General features: G+C 38.7%; 1 protein-coding gene across 40 annotated transcripts in view; it reads right to left on the bottom strand.

Annotated features, from left to right (window-relative positions):
- Positions 1 to 13,524, bottom strand: part of CLASP2 (cytoplasmic linker associated protein 2) — a 153,996-nt gene that overhangs the window by 3,599 nt on the left and 136,873 nt on the right. For all 40 annotated transcript variants that reach the window (XM_069859899.1, XM_069859905.1, XM_069859901.1 and 37 more), the window contains 8 exons: positions 11,175 to 11,318; positions 10,631 to 10,737; positions 9,817 to 9,970; positions 8,234 to 8,462; positions 4,584 to 4,777; positions 3,685 to 3,813; positions 1,768 to 1,974; positions 555 to 671 (listed from right to left, as the gene is read on the bottom strand). In XM_069859899.1, coding sequence (XP_069716000.1) covers positions 555 to 671; positions 1,768 to 1,974; positions 3,685 to 3,813; positions 4,584 to 4,777; positions 8,234 to 8,462; positions 9,817 to 9,970; positions 10,631 to 10,737; positions 11,175 to 11,318 — 1,281 coding nt within the window. The remainder of the gene's footprint in view (positions 1 to 554; positions 672 to 1,767; positions 1,975 to 3,684; positions 3,814 to 4,583; positions 4,778 to 8,233; positions 8,463 to 9,816; positions 9,971 to 10,630; positions 10,738 to 11,174; positions 11,319 to 13,524) is intronic.

The raw sequence follows: 13,524 nt of genomic DNA, 5'->3' as shown, positions 1-13,524 counted from the left end.
AATTGTATGTAAAAGTTGTCAATAAAATCATAAATATCCTGAGCCAGAAAGGATGACCGACTGATTACTATTATTATTATTTCAAATCAGAAGTACAGAAAGGGATGAAAGCAAAATAACAAGGAGGGAGAATAAGTAGAACTGCTAAATGAAACATTTAGCAGTAATACATTTATTAATAAATTATTACTAAATACTATATTTAGTCAGAACTTGCATGAAAAAACAGACAAGAAACTGACCAGAAAAGCCATGCTGAATAAAGACAGCCATTATCACTACCTCAGGGGCAACACCCAGTAACTACATTGATTAAGCAGCAGCAAGAAACATAATTTAGTATTTATCTTAATGCTCAAGTTCAAACACTTGCATAAATAAAGATCTACAGATTTTCACGATGAAGTTGTCTTAAACCCCAGAGGGTTTCAGTAGCCCCAACGTTCTCATTCAAGTGTATACTTTTATGAAACCTTCTGCAATTCCAACCAAAACGCCAATGCAAATATGCAAACTACAAAACAAGATTTCTTTAAATGGTATCTTTTACTTACTTTACTGCCAGTGAGTTGACTGAGATGTGGTTTTAGTTCATCACCAATTACTGCATGAATGGCTACAAGGCAGAAAACACATGCCTTACGAACACTGCTCTCTGAATTATCATAACCCTGGAAAGCAATAAAATTAACATTAATACCTTATCAGTTAATGATTAAAAACCTCAGAAAGCTATTTACTTATTTACTACAATAAATACATTGAAGTCTACAGCAAATTAATGCTAGTGTTGACCAATGAAGCATTCCAACAAAAGAAACAAACATGCAAATACAAAACATGCACTCAAGAAGCAGGCTGCTTATTAATCACCACTGATGATAATTTTCCAGACCAAAATGAAAGCCCACACAATCCTGTTCATAAGTTACACTGAAAACAGAGCTCCTGTCATGCAGCAGGGGAGTACATAGAAAAAGTGTTCTTATTTTACAGGCATTTATTTAAAGCAGAGGACCACTCAGTTTAGAGCTTCCTTCCTCTGAAAGGAGTATTCTCTTAACATCTGAAGATTCTTTTGCTAACTCCCATCTCATTCCTTCATGATTTTTCTTTTGTCACTTTGCTAGTACCCCATGCCTGCCTGTCCCACTTCTCAGAGGGCCACTTCTCTGCCTCTGCCATCCTGCAGATGCACTATTGGGCCACTCCCACTAAAGACAGCAACCTGCAGAACGCAGCTGTCAGACTCTGAGAAGTCTTTATTCATCACATGCAAATTAACATATCTTGGCTTTTGATAAGGTGGGGAAGAATTTACTTCTAAAGGCAAAAGGAAGAGAAACCTCTAATATCCTTCTCATTTTATTAAACTTTCCCCAACCAACTGCTTCTTTCCCCTGTCTCCCCCAAGCAATAAAAACCTACAATTAAACAAAAAAACAACATAGACAATCTCAGATCAAATCACTCCGAGTTTGAAAAAGATACAAACAACAAAAAACTATCTTATAAATAAGCTTATCTACCATGCTAAACTGTAACTGGTACTTAATATACTACCAAGATTTCCTTTGAGTACTAAACCATGGTTAGAATTTTGCTACCTGCCAATCAAAGAGTTTGTTCCCACTACCTGAATTCTTTTGGGTCAAAGCAGCCAACAGCTATCACACAAATTCCTTCAAGAGAGCTAAGGGGTACTCTTTTTCAAAAGTCTTTGCAATACATACAGATTTCTTGCTTGGTTGGTTTTTCTTTCCTTACCTGTATTAGACCTGGCACAATCTCTGGTAAAAGCTGGGTAAGGGTTTCTTTAGATACTCTTTCTATGACTTTCGTTTGCATTTTGATCGCAGCGAGATTAATGGGGTAATCTGCAGTTTGAATAATTGGACAAAGAACTTTGATGCACTGATCTGGGCTAATGGAAGTGGCCAGCATGGAAGCAGCTTCTTCAGCAGATCTCACCACCTATCAAAAGCATAAGGAAAAGACATGGAAAAATTATTTACAAGAGGCTGCTACTGTAGTCTGTTACCTGGCAGTAATGATCTGGAGCACAAAAAGTTCCTACTAAGATCTCTACAATACTGTAGCAATGCATGAATTAAAAGGCCATTGAAAACCTGTTTACAAGGTTCCCAACTGTTGGACTTACTTTTCTATATCTAGGACTCTTCCCAGTATTCTGTGGCTAATCTGTGTTCTCAGCAATATACACACCAGATTTTCAAACCTGCCTTTTGAACTGGATCTGAAATTTCTCTCTTCTGCAATATGCTCCAACTATGTATTGAAATTATTTTTCTAAATCTGTAATTCCTTGTGTGGTCATTTGTTATTGCTTGTGAGGTCAACAATCACCGCAAGACATTTTCACACTGATCTCAAAAACCTCTTCAATGATGTGCCTGAATTGCTACTTCTAGAAGTCAATCTGGCTGGTTTTCTTCCTCCCTAGAGTTAGAAAGAAACTATGGGAAGAAAGTACTTTAAGCCTGAATACACAGCAGAACAAGAGTAATTATGTAGGAAGTCAATAAGTACAGAAGTTTGGATACAACATCGGCACAATACAGAAAATTCACTTCTGATCTTTGTATTAGAGCAGCCCTGGTGCTTCCATCTAACAAGACAAAGTGCTGCACAAAACATCAGTGTTTTGTACATCAATCAAAGATGTACAAAACTCCCCATAACTGGTTCTCTTCTTCCTTGTCCCCTCTACTCTCTCACTCATATACCTGAAACCAAGAAAGAAAGAAAGCACAGTAAGAGAGAAGGAAAGAAGGGGACAAGGTGCTGTAACAAAGAAAGTATATTAAACAAATCAAGAGGGTGCAGGGAAAAGAAAAATAAGCATCAGATGATTGACAACAGTTTTTGTTATGGGAGGAGCTTCAGTCATACTTCAAAATCTGGAACTCCACAGCAAGTTCCATATAGAGTAAGTGCCCTTGAATGGGGAGAGCAGGGAGATGTACTAGTCAAATAACAAACCTGGATTCTTTCCACAGCATCAGTGACGCTGATGTGAACTATTTAATATTGTCGTGGTTACTGTATTTGTGTTTATCTGCATGCATTATCCCTCAACGCGTATGCATGCACTACAAACGCTTCTGAGCAAGATCACAGTTATCTTTCAACATCTGAAGTCCCTCACTGTGCTCAGCCTTGACCAGCTTCTCCCTTTGATGTGTTCCTGTGCGTTCTGCCCTAACAACATTGACAGCCATGCCCTCGAATGGAGCAGAGCTGGCTAAAAATGGAAAGAGCTGACAATTCCTTGCCACGTTCAACCCCATCTCTCAACCAGAAACCTTAATGAAAACCAAAAGCTTGTTGCAGAGATCCAAGACACCTTTAACTTGGCTTAAGATGTCATACAAGGAAAAAAACGCCCTCAGTTACTCCTTGAAAAGCTATAATTACACATTGACTACTCTTGGACAGGAGACAAGGACATTGTTATCACGGCTGGTACTAAGCATCAGAGCACATAAAACTGCGGGTGTTTTTTTTCTGGCATATCCATGTTAACTCATAACAGCTGAATGATTATTAAGCACTTTACTTCCTCAGTAAGATCCGACTAATTTCTCAAACAACTGTTTGACAGCTATTTCATTTCACAATTATTTGTCATAACCTCAAACACCAGAATAAATGATTACTAACCTCCTTATGAGGATCCTTATGTGCTTCTAATGTCTTCATGATTGTGAGCTCTGCGTAATTCTTAAACCTTGCTGGCTGGTTTCTTAAAATTTCTCTTAGAACTTTCAATGCCAAAGCTCTAATTGCATGCTAAAGATTCAATATTAAAATAAAGGAGTTAAGTATCTTTAAACAGACGTGTTAACATTTGTTCAGCAGCTGGAAGAGTCTTTAACAGTGAAAAAATACCAATATGCAACTATACAGTACGAACCCTAGTGTTAACAAATACAGCTGGGGAAAAAAACCTTCAGTTCCTCACTCTTCTCCATCTCTCTTTTTGCAGATAATTCAGGTGGCACATCACAAATACATCGCTCACCTGAATTATCTGCTCTACCCAGAAGTTAAGTCGCAAACAATTTTACTCTTTACAAGTGCCGATAAAACTTTTAGTGTCACAGAATGCAAATATGTTTTTGGAATTCCTTTTACAAATCATTATTTTCTTTAAATCCAAAGCAAGTACTGGTGTCTAAAAACATGGCCCTTGCATAGAATAATTACAGTAATGAGCGAAGAGACTGAATTATGTGTATTTTAGAAATACATTTTTAAATCCTTTGCCACACATGATGTTTTGACACTCAATTCCACCAAGGGCTGTTAACAGATGAGTTTTGGATAGCAGTGAAAAACGTTTCATTTAATCTACTGTGTGAGAAGCAACAAAAAACAATACTGGAGAAGATAAGAATTACCAATGCCCTTTTCACCATCAGAGCATTCAGACTCCATGACATTTTTTATTTCCACAAGTTTCTGTTTTTCAAGACTATCAGCGCCCTTCCTACGACCCAAAGTTCAAAGATACTGAAAGCAAACCATGTGATTTGTTGACATTCTTAATCTGAATTCACCTCTTTATCTCCAAGTGTTTCAAGCAGCAGAAGTAGTATTGTTTTGAAGTGTTCATCCCAAACACCAAAAGACTCTTCTTGAGTTAACTTCATAAGCTCATACAGGGCAGCTTTTCTTTCCTCCACTCTCTCATTATGGTTGGATAACTCTTTCAGTAACTCCGCAACCAGATCAGAATGGTCCATAGGAGGCTCTGTCAAAAAGTAATAGAAACACAGTTCTCAGATGATTGCAAACAAATATCAGTACCTGCTGTACAAGTGCAGGCTGTTTTCTAGGACAGCTACCTGGCTTTTTAGCATGCTTGTATTTTTGCCCAACACTGCTGAACAACTTTACAGCCACTAAGAAAACCCTACAATGATACTGCGAACGGCCCTCCTTGCCCCCAACAGCCAGTTTACTGCAAGAGTTTTTATGCTTGCAATACCCAAAGTGATAACCACTCTGAATCCTTTTCAATCTGATCTACACACAGAGTGCTATCTTTACCATAAGACCCTTCCATCCATGATGGTAAATCACAACAATGCTTAGACTTTTGTAAGCCCTGGTTCCAAAGCAATAGCTGGGCTGATAACATGATCAGGAAACAAAGAAAGAATCATGCTTCGTACAAAATAACTGATAACAGAAGCAAACCAAGGCTGTTAGTTCCACAGATATTCCCAACAGTAGTCACTAAGAGATTGTTCTGGATTTTAATTTTGATTAGAGAGGATGATTGCTTCACTAGCAACCTCTCTTCCCTGACTTCTTAAGGGGATGGGTTGCAAGACACGGACTGGCAGAGCCTGGAACACCTTCCCTATGAAGAAAGGTTGACAGAGTTGGGGTTGTTCAGCTTGGAGAAGAGAAGGCTCCAAGGAGACCTTATTGCTGCCTTTCCATACTTAAAGGGACTTAGAGAAATTTTTCACGCTGAGGGTGGTGAAACACAGGAACAGGTTGCCCAAAGAAGTGGTCAATACCACACCCCTGGAAACATTTAAGGTCAGGCTGCACAGGGCTCTGAGAAACCTGTTCTAGCGGAAAGTGTCCCTGTCCACGGCAGGGGGGATGAAGTAGATGACCTTCATGGTCCCTTCCAACCCAAACCATTCTATGATTCTATGATGGAAAAGCACATCATTTAACACAACCCATATTTGTAAACACTAGAGTGCAAATGGAGAGATTTGCAAATGGTCAAAAAACTTAAAAATGGTCTTAATGAAAATTAAATATTGTTATTGCCTCTATTTCATCATCAAGACCCACCTGACCTTCCAGAAAGAAAAGCATACAGCCTCCATCTTTGCACTGAGACTTTCAGATAAATTAAGAAAAATACACATTTTTTTCTGGAATAAAGTTGAAAGTACTAGCATAAAATGCAAACACTCCCACACTGCATCCTTCCTAAATTTATTCCATTTATTAAGACATTAAATACATTCTCTGTAACTATTTTATTAGGTCATATGTTGAGAAACCACAGCCCTCGAACACCTCATATTGCTGTATTGACTATTGTAACTTACAAACGCTGTACAAAGCAACACCAGTACAGAGAAACAAGTAAAATCCAAAAATTACATACCAAGTATCTTAAGATCACACATCAGTTAGCTTAAAAATCACAGGTTTTGTACCCAATGCTCCTATTTGCATTCTGTTTTGCACAAATAAACAGGTACATGAGCACCTGAAAGCAAAATCTTTTTTTTCTGCAAGCATGTCTACTACCTCTGTATTAATGCATGCTTTGCAGGCTCTCTAAATGGATCATTAATGTTTGCCCACAGGACAGGCTGAAATTGCATTAGGCAGGTTATTAATCAGTACAGATGCGCAGAGTGGACAATCACTTTTACAGAAACAAGATCAAGACTTTTATTACCAGCACCATTACACTTGTTCTACGAAACCACGAGGATTACAGTAAATCCTATGGAGAACGCATATTGACACAATCAACAAAACTACTCATATTTGTTAGAAGTGGCAAATGGAACATATGGAGGGAAGGGGTAAAGAGAGGAGAAGGTAGGAGCCACGTCCACACAGGAAATAAGGGGAGGAAAAAAGCTCCATTAGTGGAGGAAATAGCTGGAAATTAATGAAAACACCAAAACAACCAAGAGGGATGTGCCTTTACAGCTGGCATTTTCCATTCCTCTCTATGACTTAGCACCCAGTGTTTCCTTCCAAACATCTACCAGATAAGAATGGAAAAGTGTAAAAGAAGTCATGTCCAAAGTCTACTCTCAAAATTTATTTTTCAGAAAGAAAAGAGAAAAGCATGAACAAGGAGGAGCATATGCAACTCCCTCACCTAAATGAAGTAAAATATGCACTACACGTAAGTATTTGATTAGGAACAGCTCTTCTCTAACCAATCAAATAATATCCTTTTGATAGAGAAGAGCATCACCAGCAGAGATAAAGAAGTCATTATTCCACCCTACTCAGCGCTTCTCAAGCTGCACTTGGGAGTACTGTGTCTAGTTTTGGTGCCTGCTATACAAAAAAGATGCAGACAGGCTGGAGATGGTCCAGAGAAGGGCCGCTAAGATGATCACAGGACTGGGAAACTTTCCATATGAAGTAAGGCTGAGAGAAATGGGTTTGCTCAGTCCTGAGAAAAGAAAGCTTAAGGGAGACCTTATTACCATGCACCAGTACATAAAGGGTGTCTACCAAGAGAACGGAGCCTCCCTTTTTACGAGGTGTCACATGAAAAACACAAGAGGTAATGCATATAAGTTGCTTCTGGGGCGATTCTGATTGGATTCCAGAAGAAAATTTTTCACCATAAGAACAGTTAAACACTGGAATTGTCTCCCCAGGGAAGTGGTGGATTCCTCTACACTGGACACTTTCAAGGCTCAGCTTGACAGGGTGCTGGACCTCCTCATTTAAACTACAGATTACCTATACAGTTGGACCAGATGATCCCTCAGGTCCCTTCCAACCTGGCATTCTGTGATTCTGTGAAAATCACCACCTAGTTTTTAAAATACTGATACAGTGACACTCTGGAGCCATCCCAACCTTTAGATACAAAGAAATTATACAAAGATACACTGAGAAATAATGAAAAGACACTCTAGAAGCCTATGAAACAACAGCCCAAGTTCCTAGATTCACACAGGCCAAATAAACTGACTACCTTCCTGGCAAAGCTTTTTGGTTTTTTTTTTTTTTAAACTGTTTAGTCAACAGAAAATGCCAATGCAATGTTTAAAATACAAATATATTACTAACAAAACACTTATCTTTCACCTAATTCCCTATTTGGTTTAATCCAGTTTTCCTTCCTTGTTGTAAATCCCTCCCACCAACCCTTTAAATTTCAATCATAAAGCAATCTGATAAGTAAATTCATACTGATAATACCACTACAGGATGGGCTACCAGAATTACATGATATAGTGCAATATTTATCTCATTTTTACCCTTAATCTCTACAAATACCAAGTAATCCAACAAAAGGATTACTAAAAATAAACTAAATCTAAATACAACATTTGCAAATACCTCTCAAGGAAGCGGCACTGATGATAAATATATATAGACACACATTGGTGGTAAATTCAGAAACTGAACTAAAAGATTGAAAACTTGACCATTTTACCACTAGCACATAATGCAATCTGACACTTACCATCAGGAAACTGCTCTGCATCATCATCAAACATGGCTTCTTTCAAAGCAGATTTATTAAATGAGCTGATACCATCAGAATAATTGTATGGGTTATAATCCCGTGAACGTGGTGAAGAGTGGGGAGGCATTGTGTTGAGTAATGACGTTTTGTTATCAAGAGCTGTTCGGCCTGTATCACTCACACCACTTCCTGCTCGTAGATCCACTATTCCAGAAGCACTGCAAATCTGCAGGAAACATCAGATGGACATATATTAAATATACACTTACACTTCGTAATTAACTACATTACTAATTCATCTATGTAGTAAAAACTTTCAAATGGCAAAACATTCAAATTAGTCTTTCAAATAAAGAAGTCTTAGAAACTTGCTTTCCTTCAAGAACGCCTACATAGCCCATAAAAATGTTGTGAACTAGAAAGAGCTGTCAGGAAGGTGGATTCTCTCCCTCTACTCTGCTCCCATGAGACCCCACCTCGAGTGTTGTGTCCAGTTCTGGAATTCCCAGCGTAAGAAGGATATGGAGCTGTTGGAACAGGTCCAGAGGGCCATGAAGACGATTCAAGGGCTGAAGCATCTCCTATATGAGGACAGGCTGAGAGAGTTGGGGTTGTTCAGCCTGGAGAAGGCTCCAAGGAGACCTTAGAGCAGCCCTCCTGAAGGGGGCCTATAAGAAAGCTGGGAAGGGACTTTTTACAAGGGCCTGTAGTGATAGGGCAAGGGAGCACAGCTTTAAATTGGAAGGGGAAAGATTTAGATTAGACACTAGGAAGACAGACAGACAGACAGATAGAAATGGTTGGACTCGATGATACTGGGGGACCTTTCCAACCTATTGATTTTGTGAAATTCTTCACCATGAGAGTGGTGAGGCACTGGAGCAGGTTGCCCAGGGAAGGTGGGGCTGCCTCATCCCTGGAGGTGTTCCAAGGCCAGGCTGGATTGGGCCTTGAGCCACCTCATAAGGCGGGAGGTGTCCCTGTCCATGGCAGGGGGGGTGGAACTGGATAATTTTTAAGGTCCCTTCCAACCCAAATCATTCTATGATTCTATGACCTCACAAGTTTGATGCTAAGGAGTTAAAAACATACTTAAACATGTAGGTATTTTAAAAGCTCTGATCTGAAAGCCAAAGTTTCATAGGAAAACAAGTTTCAAACAGTGCACGTAGCACTGGGAAACCCCCAGTTTTGTATGGAATAAAATAAATCCTTTGGAAAATCAACTATTATGGTGCAGACGTCTCAAAAACTGAACTCCAGCTGTTCTGCAAGACAATCCGTTTTTACGATTGGACTCGATGATCCCAAAGGTCTTTTCCAACCAAACGATTCTATGATTCTAAATGGCTAACATTTTAAGACAAACAGCTACCATTCAGACTTAGCACTTACATTTCCAACATGTGATTCAAGACCAGGAATGTTTATTTCTAAAGCTCTGAAGTGATTTAGGAGAAACAGCCCACTTCAGAAGTCCTAACATACAAATCTATTGAAAAAGTTGCTTTATCATCTGTAATATATCAGTCATTGGCTTGGTTTGCTGATACCAAGATGCAGTAAGTTTAAATACTCACCGAATCGCCATCTTCTTTTTTGGAATCTCGTTTTACAGGCTCATTCATATCTTCCTGGCTACGAAAACTGAAATTCTGAATGGCTTCAGTGACTCCACGGAGAGAGCTGTAAATATCTTCAGAATTCATGTTTTCAGTGTCATAGTCAAATGCACTGTGGACCACAGAGAAAGACATAGGAATTAAGACAGATTTATTTTGTGACCTTATATTTTTAAATACCTTCAGCAGCTGGCTAAGGGAAGGGCTATGTTTTGCAGCTGGAACAAACTTCTGCTCTGTTTTATGAGTATGAAACTGCTACGATTTTTACAACATTCTTCCCTCTCTCTGAAAGAGTTCCAAAGTGAGGAAGACTTACAACACTCAACAGCTTTCACAGTAAACTCGCTGCTAAAAGCAAAATGACAAAATTCACTTTGTTGGCAACACTGGTACCAGAAACTTAAAGACCAGAATATTTATCAACTACTATTATTTTAGCCTCCCCAGTATTAACCCTAGTGTGATGACCTAGGTGCCCTACTCTAACATTGGCCAGGTGAACACTTCTGTTCCATCTCTTGCTAATCCATTTGCACTCCATGGTGCGCAGCCCCTTCCCACCTCATGGCAGCCCTGGCACATGTCAGCCCCTTGCGGGAGGCTGAGCACTTTGCTGTACTGCTAAGCTGTAGAGGGAAGAGGGATGACTTCTCAGCATATGTTACTTGGTATAAAATTTGCTCCATGCTTTCACTATTGTGGCTGCAATTTTGGATAGACTGTAATGAAGTCTTAGATGCAGAACTGTAGCAACACCATCCTATGTTACCTTGGTGACAAAGTGTTCTGTGATGTATTGGTGGGGGAAGTGAGAGGACTTGACCAACTTGCTGGGGAGCGTGGAGTAGGTCTTGTTAAAGGACTTCCCATGGATCCCTGGAAGAGGAGAGATGAGAAGAGATACTCCAGCAGGACTTCAGCTTTCTTTTTAACTTACAGTTGTATTTATTTTCTAACGCCCAAAAGCATTTAAAGAGCTTCTACTTAAGTTCTTAGACTGGCTAACCTATTACCAGTAACTTTAATTAGGTATAACTTTGAGTAAAGTAGAAGATAAACTACTCTTAAAAACCACATTCAAACTTAAGCCACTTGGAGGCAATATAGACTTGGCAAGTATCATTCTTTTGAGGAAAAAGAAACGGCATTTTCTATTAAGCATTATCTGCTACTAAGACAGAATTCTACATTGGATTTGGGTTGCCTCCCCTCCTCTGCCAACCTTCTTGCTCTTACAAGTAACTCTGCTAAAAACAGTCTTATGTTCAAAACATCAGTAACTCCAGAAAGAATAATAAGAGAGGTGTGGATACCTGACCACTGTTGCCTGTATTCCGGAGATGGTTATGGAGCAGCTTTGTGGCTCCATCCTGAAATGTTTTTGGTAAAGCACCCAACAGCATTGTAAACTCTGGAGTGTTGAGTTCAAAAAGGGAAATCAGCACGGACTGTGCAGCCTAGAAAAAGAAAATAGGTTGAAGACACTAGAACTTCTAAAGCAACTTTATCGGTAAGAGATGCTACGATGAGTGGTAATCACAAAATGCAACTTAAGCCTCCACCAGGTTTGAATAAAAACATTAACTTATGTGAGCAAAGCAATTCATACTTGCTGGTAAGCTGGACGTTCAGATATTGATAAATGCAGATACACAATCATGAGCTCACACTTTGTACAATCATTCTAACAAGCAGTCTTTCAGAAACATGCTTCTCAACCCCTCCCCAGTCCCCGATCCCTAAATATTGAAAGAATTACTGAAAATATATAAATATTGAAAGAATTCGCAAAATGGCTTTTAAAAGGTTTGGCAAGTTGAACAAATTCAAAGAGAAGAATGGAATACAGCACTCAGGAACAAGCCTGCAATTCCTTCTCCTGAGTTCTGCAAGTGGTAATTAAAGATGACTGATAATCAACAAGCTAGCGTGAAAAGGAACAGTTATCACTTTAATTTAAATTTTAAATATTAAAAAAACTCACCCAGATACCCTAGTTTGAACTGCGCTTACAGCACTTTATGTTGTTTATAAATTACCCTACAGCCGAACTAGTATCCTTTCGTTCCTCCTGCCCTTCAACCCTCACCCTTTTTCTTTTTGAAAGACAAGTAAACATCAAGAGGAATAATTTAGCTGACAACATATTCTAAAGGTGAAAACTGTTATGTATCAGAGTGTAGTCTACTTGATGTCACCTCCCACACCCTCAATTTTAATAGTTCATCTTTAATGTCATCTTCATCCTACACTATGGTTTACTACATATTTTTTTTCACCTGAATCAGAAGTCAGAGCTCTTTACTGAAAACGCCACACAGCAAGTCACACAACGGTTGGGTTCCCTCTAGTACAGGAATATTCACTGCATGACTCGGTAATATTTGTGCAGTTTGATGTTCACTAGATCTGCTAAACAAACCTGTCAACATTGCAACTAAACAAACACATGGAATAAAGAGCTAGACATTAAGTACTCCAGAACTGTTTAATAGTTTCTTTATAGTACGGAACTCTGATCCTAAGATTAACCAACTCTAACTACTTTATACAGCTCACCATCAAGGTCTGCCATACGCTGGAGAGAACCAGTGCCTCGCGCCACACAGAATGATAGGCAGGTTGCTTAAGCAGCAGTATACTTCAAGCAAGTAGTTTAGAAAATTCTTTTAGATATTTATTTTCCTCCCTTTGCTTCCAGAGCAATGAACTGTAGCGTTTCTTAATTAAAAGTGGAAAGCCAAGGTATGAGCACACATACCAACACACATCTTAGTATTAAGTTTAATGACAAAAATATTAACATGTTTGATGGCCACAAATTATTTTTGCACACTCGTGACTGGCTCTTTTCTTTAACTTTTATTCCCTTCTCTCTCTGACAGCCTTCCGTTCAGGTGAACACCCTGAATGCCCTCTACAATCTCTCTTTAATGTTTCTCTTTTCCTCGTAATTTCATATGTCTTTTAATAGAAACTGATACAAAGCAAACCCAAAATCCAGCAACTGAACAAAGGCTTGGGAATTACCACTTTTCTTTATCTGTCCTGTTATCCATGTCTCTACTCCCTAACACCATGTCTATTAAAGTTGCCAAGAATATAACACAATAGACAGTCCAGGTCATAATAGGAAAGAAAGTGGTATCATCAAGTCTCCCCAAAATGAAGCTCAAAATAAAGTATAAACATTGATACAGACTCACAGAAGGCTTTCAACCATACAACTCTCTGTTTTCTCTCTCTCTTCCTTGAGAAAAAAAAGCATTTTAGATTCTTTGGAGGTTTTTCTTCTCCTCACCATAAGCTCTCTCTCTCTCTTCAGTCCCATCATACAGACAATATTTTTAGATGTCTGCAGTAAGGGTTAGAAATACTTTTTAATTTTTCTTATATTCTTAGAAGAAAAGTAACAAGATTCTAATTCTTTCCAGAAGAACTCTAATCTTATAAAATTTTATGTTTCGGAAAGAAGCCCCGTGTTACTGAAATGCATTAAGAGAGCCCAACGTCAGACTAACAAAATAAAAAAGGATTTCTGATAATGTCGACTGGAAATGTTTTTACCAAGGAAAAAAACCACCCCAAACTTCTCAATTACACTTAGTAAAAATTTTTACTTTGAAGAAATCATACTAAATGCTACAAGCTTATCAAAATGAA

Source organism: Phaenicophaeus curvirostris, chromosome 6 (assembly GCF_032191515.1).
Source record: "Phaenicophaeus curvirostris isolate KB17595 chromosome 6, BPBGC_Pcur_1.0, whole genome shotgun sequence".
In the NCBI taxonomy this organism is placed as follows: domain Eukaryota; kingdom Metazoa; phylum Chordata; class Aves; order Cuculiformes; family Cuculidae; genus Phaenicophaeus; species Phaenicophaeus curvirostris.
This window is presented reverse-complemented; position numbering and strand designations above follow the sequence as displayed.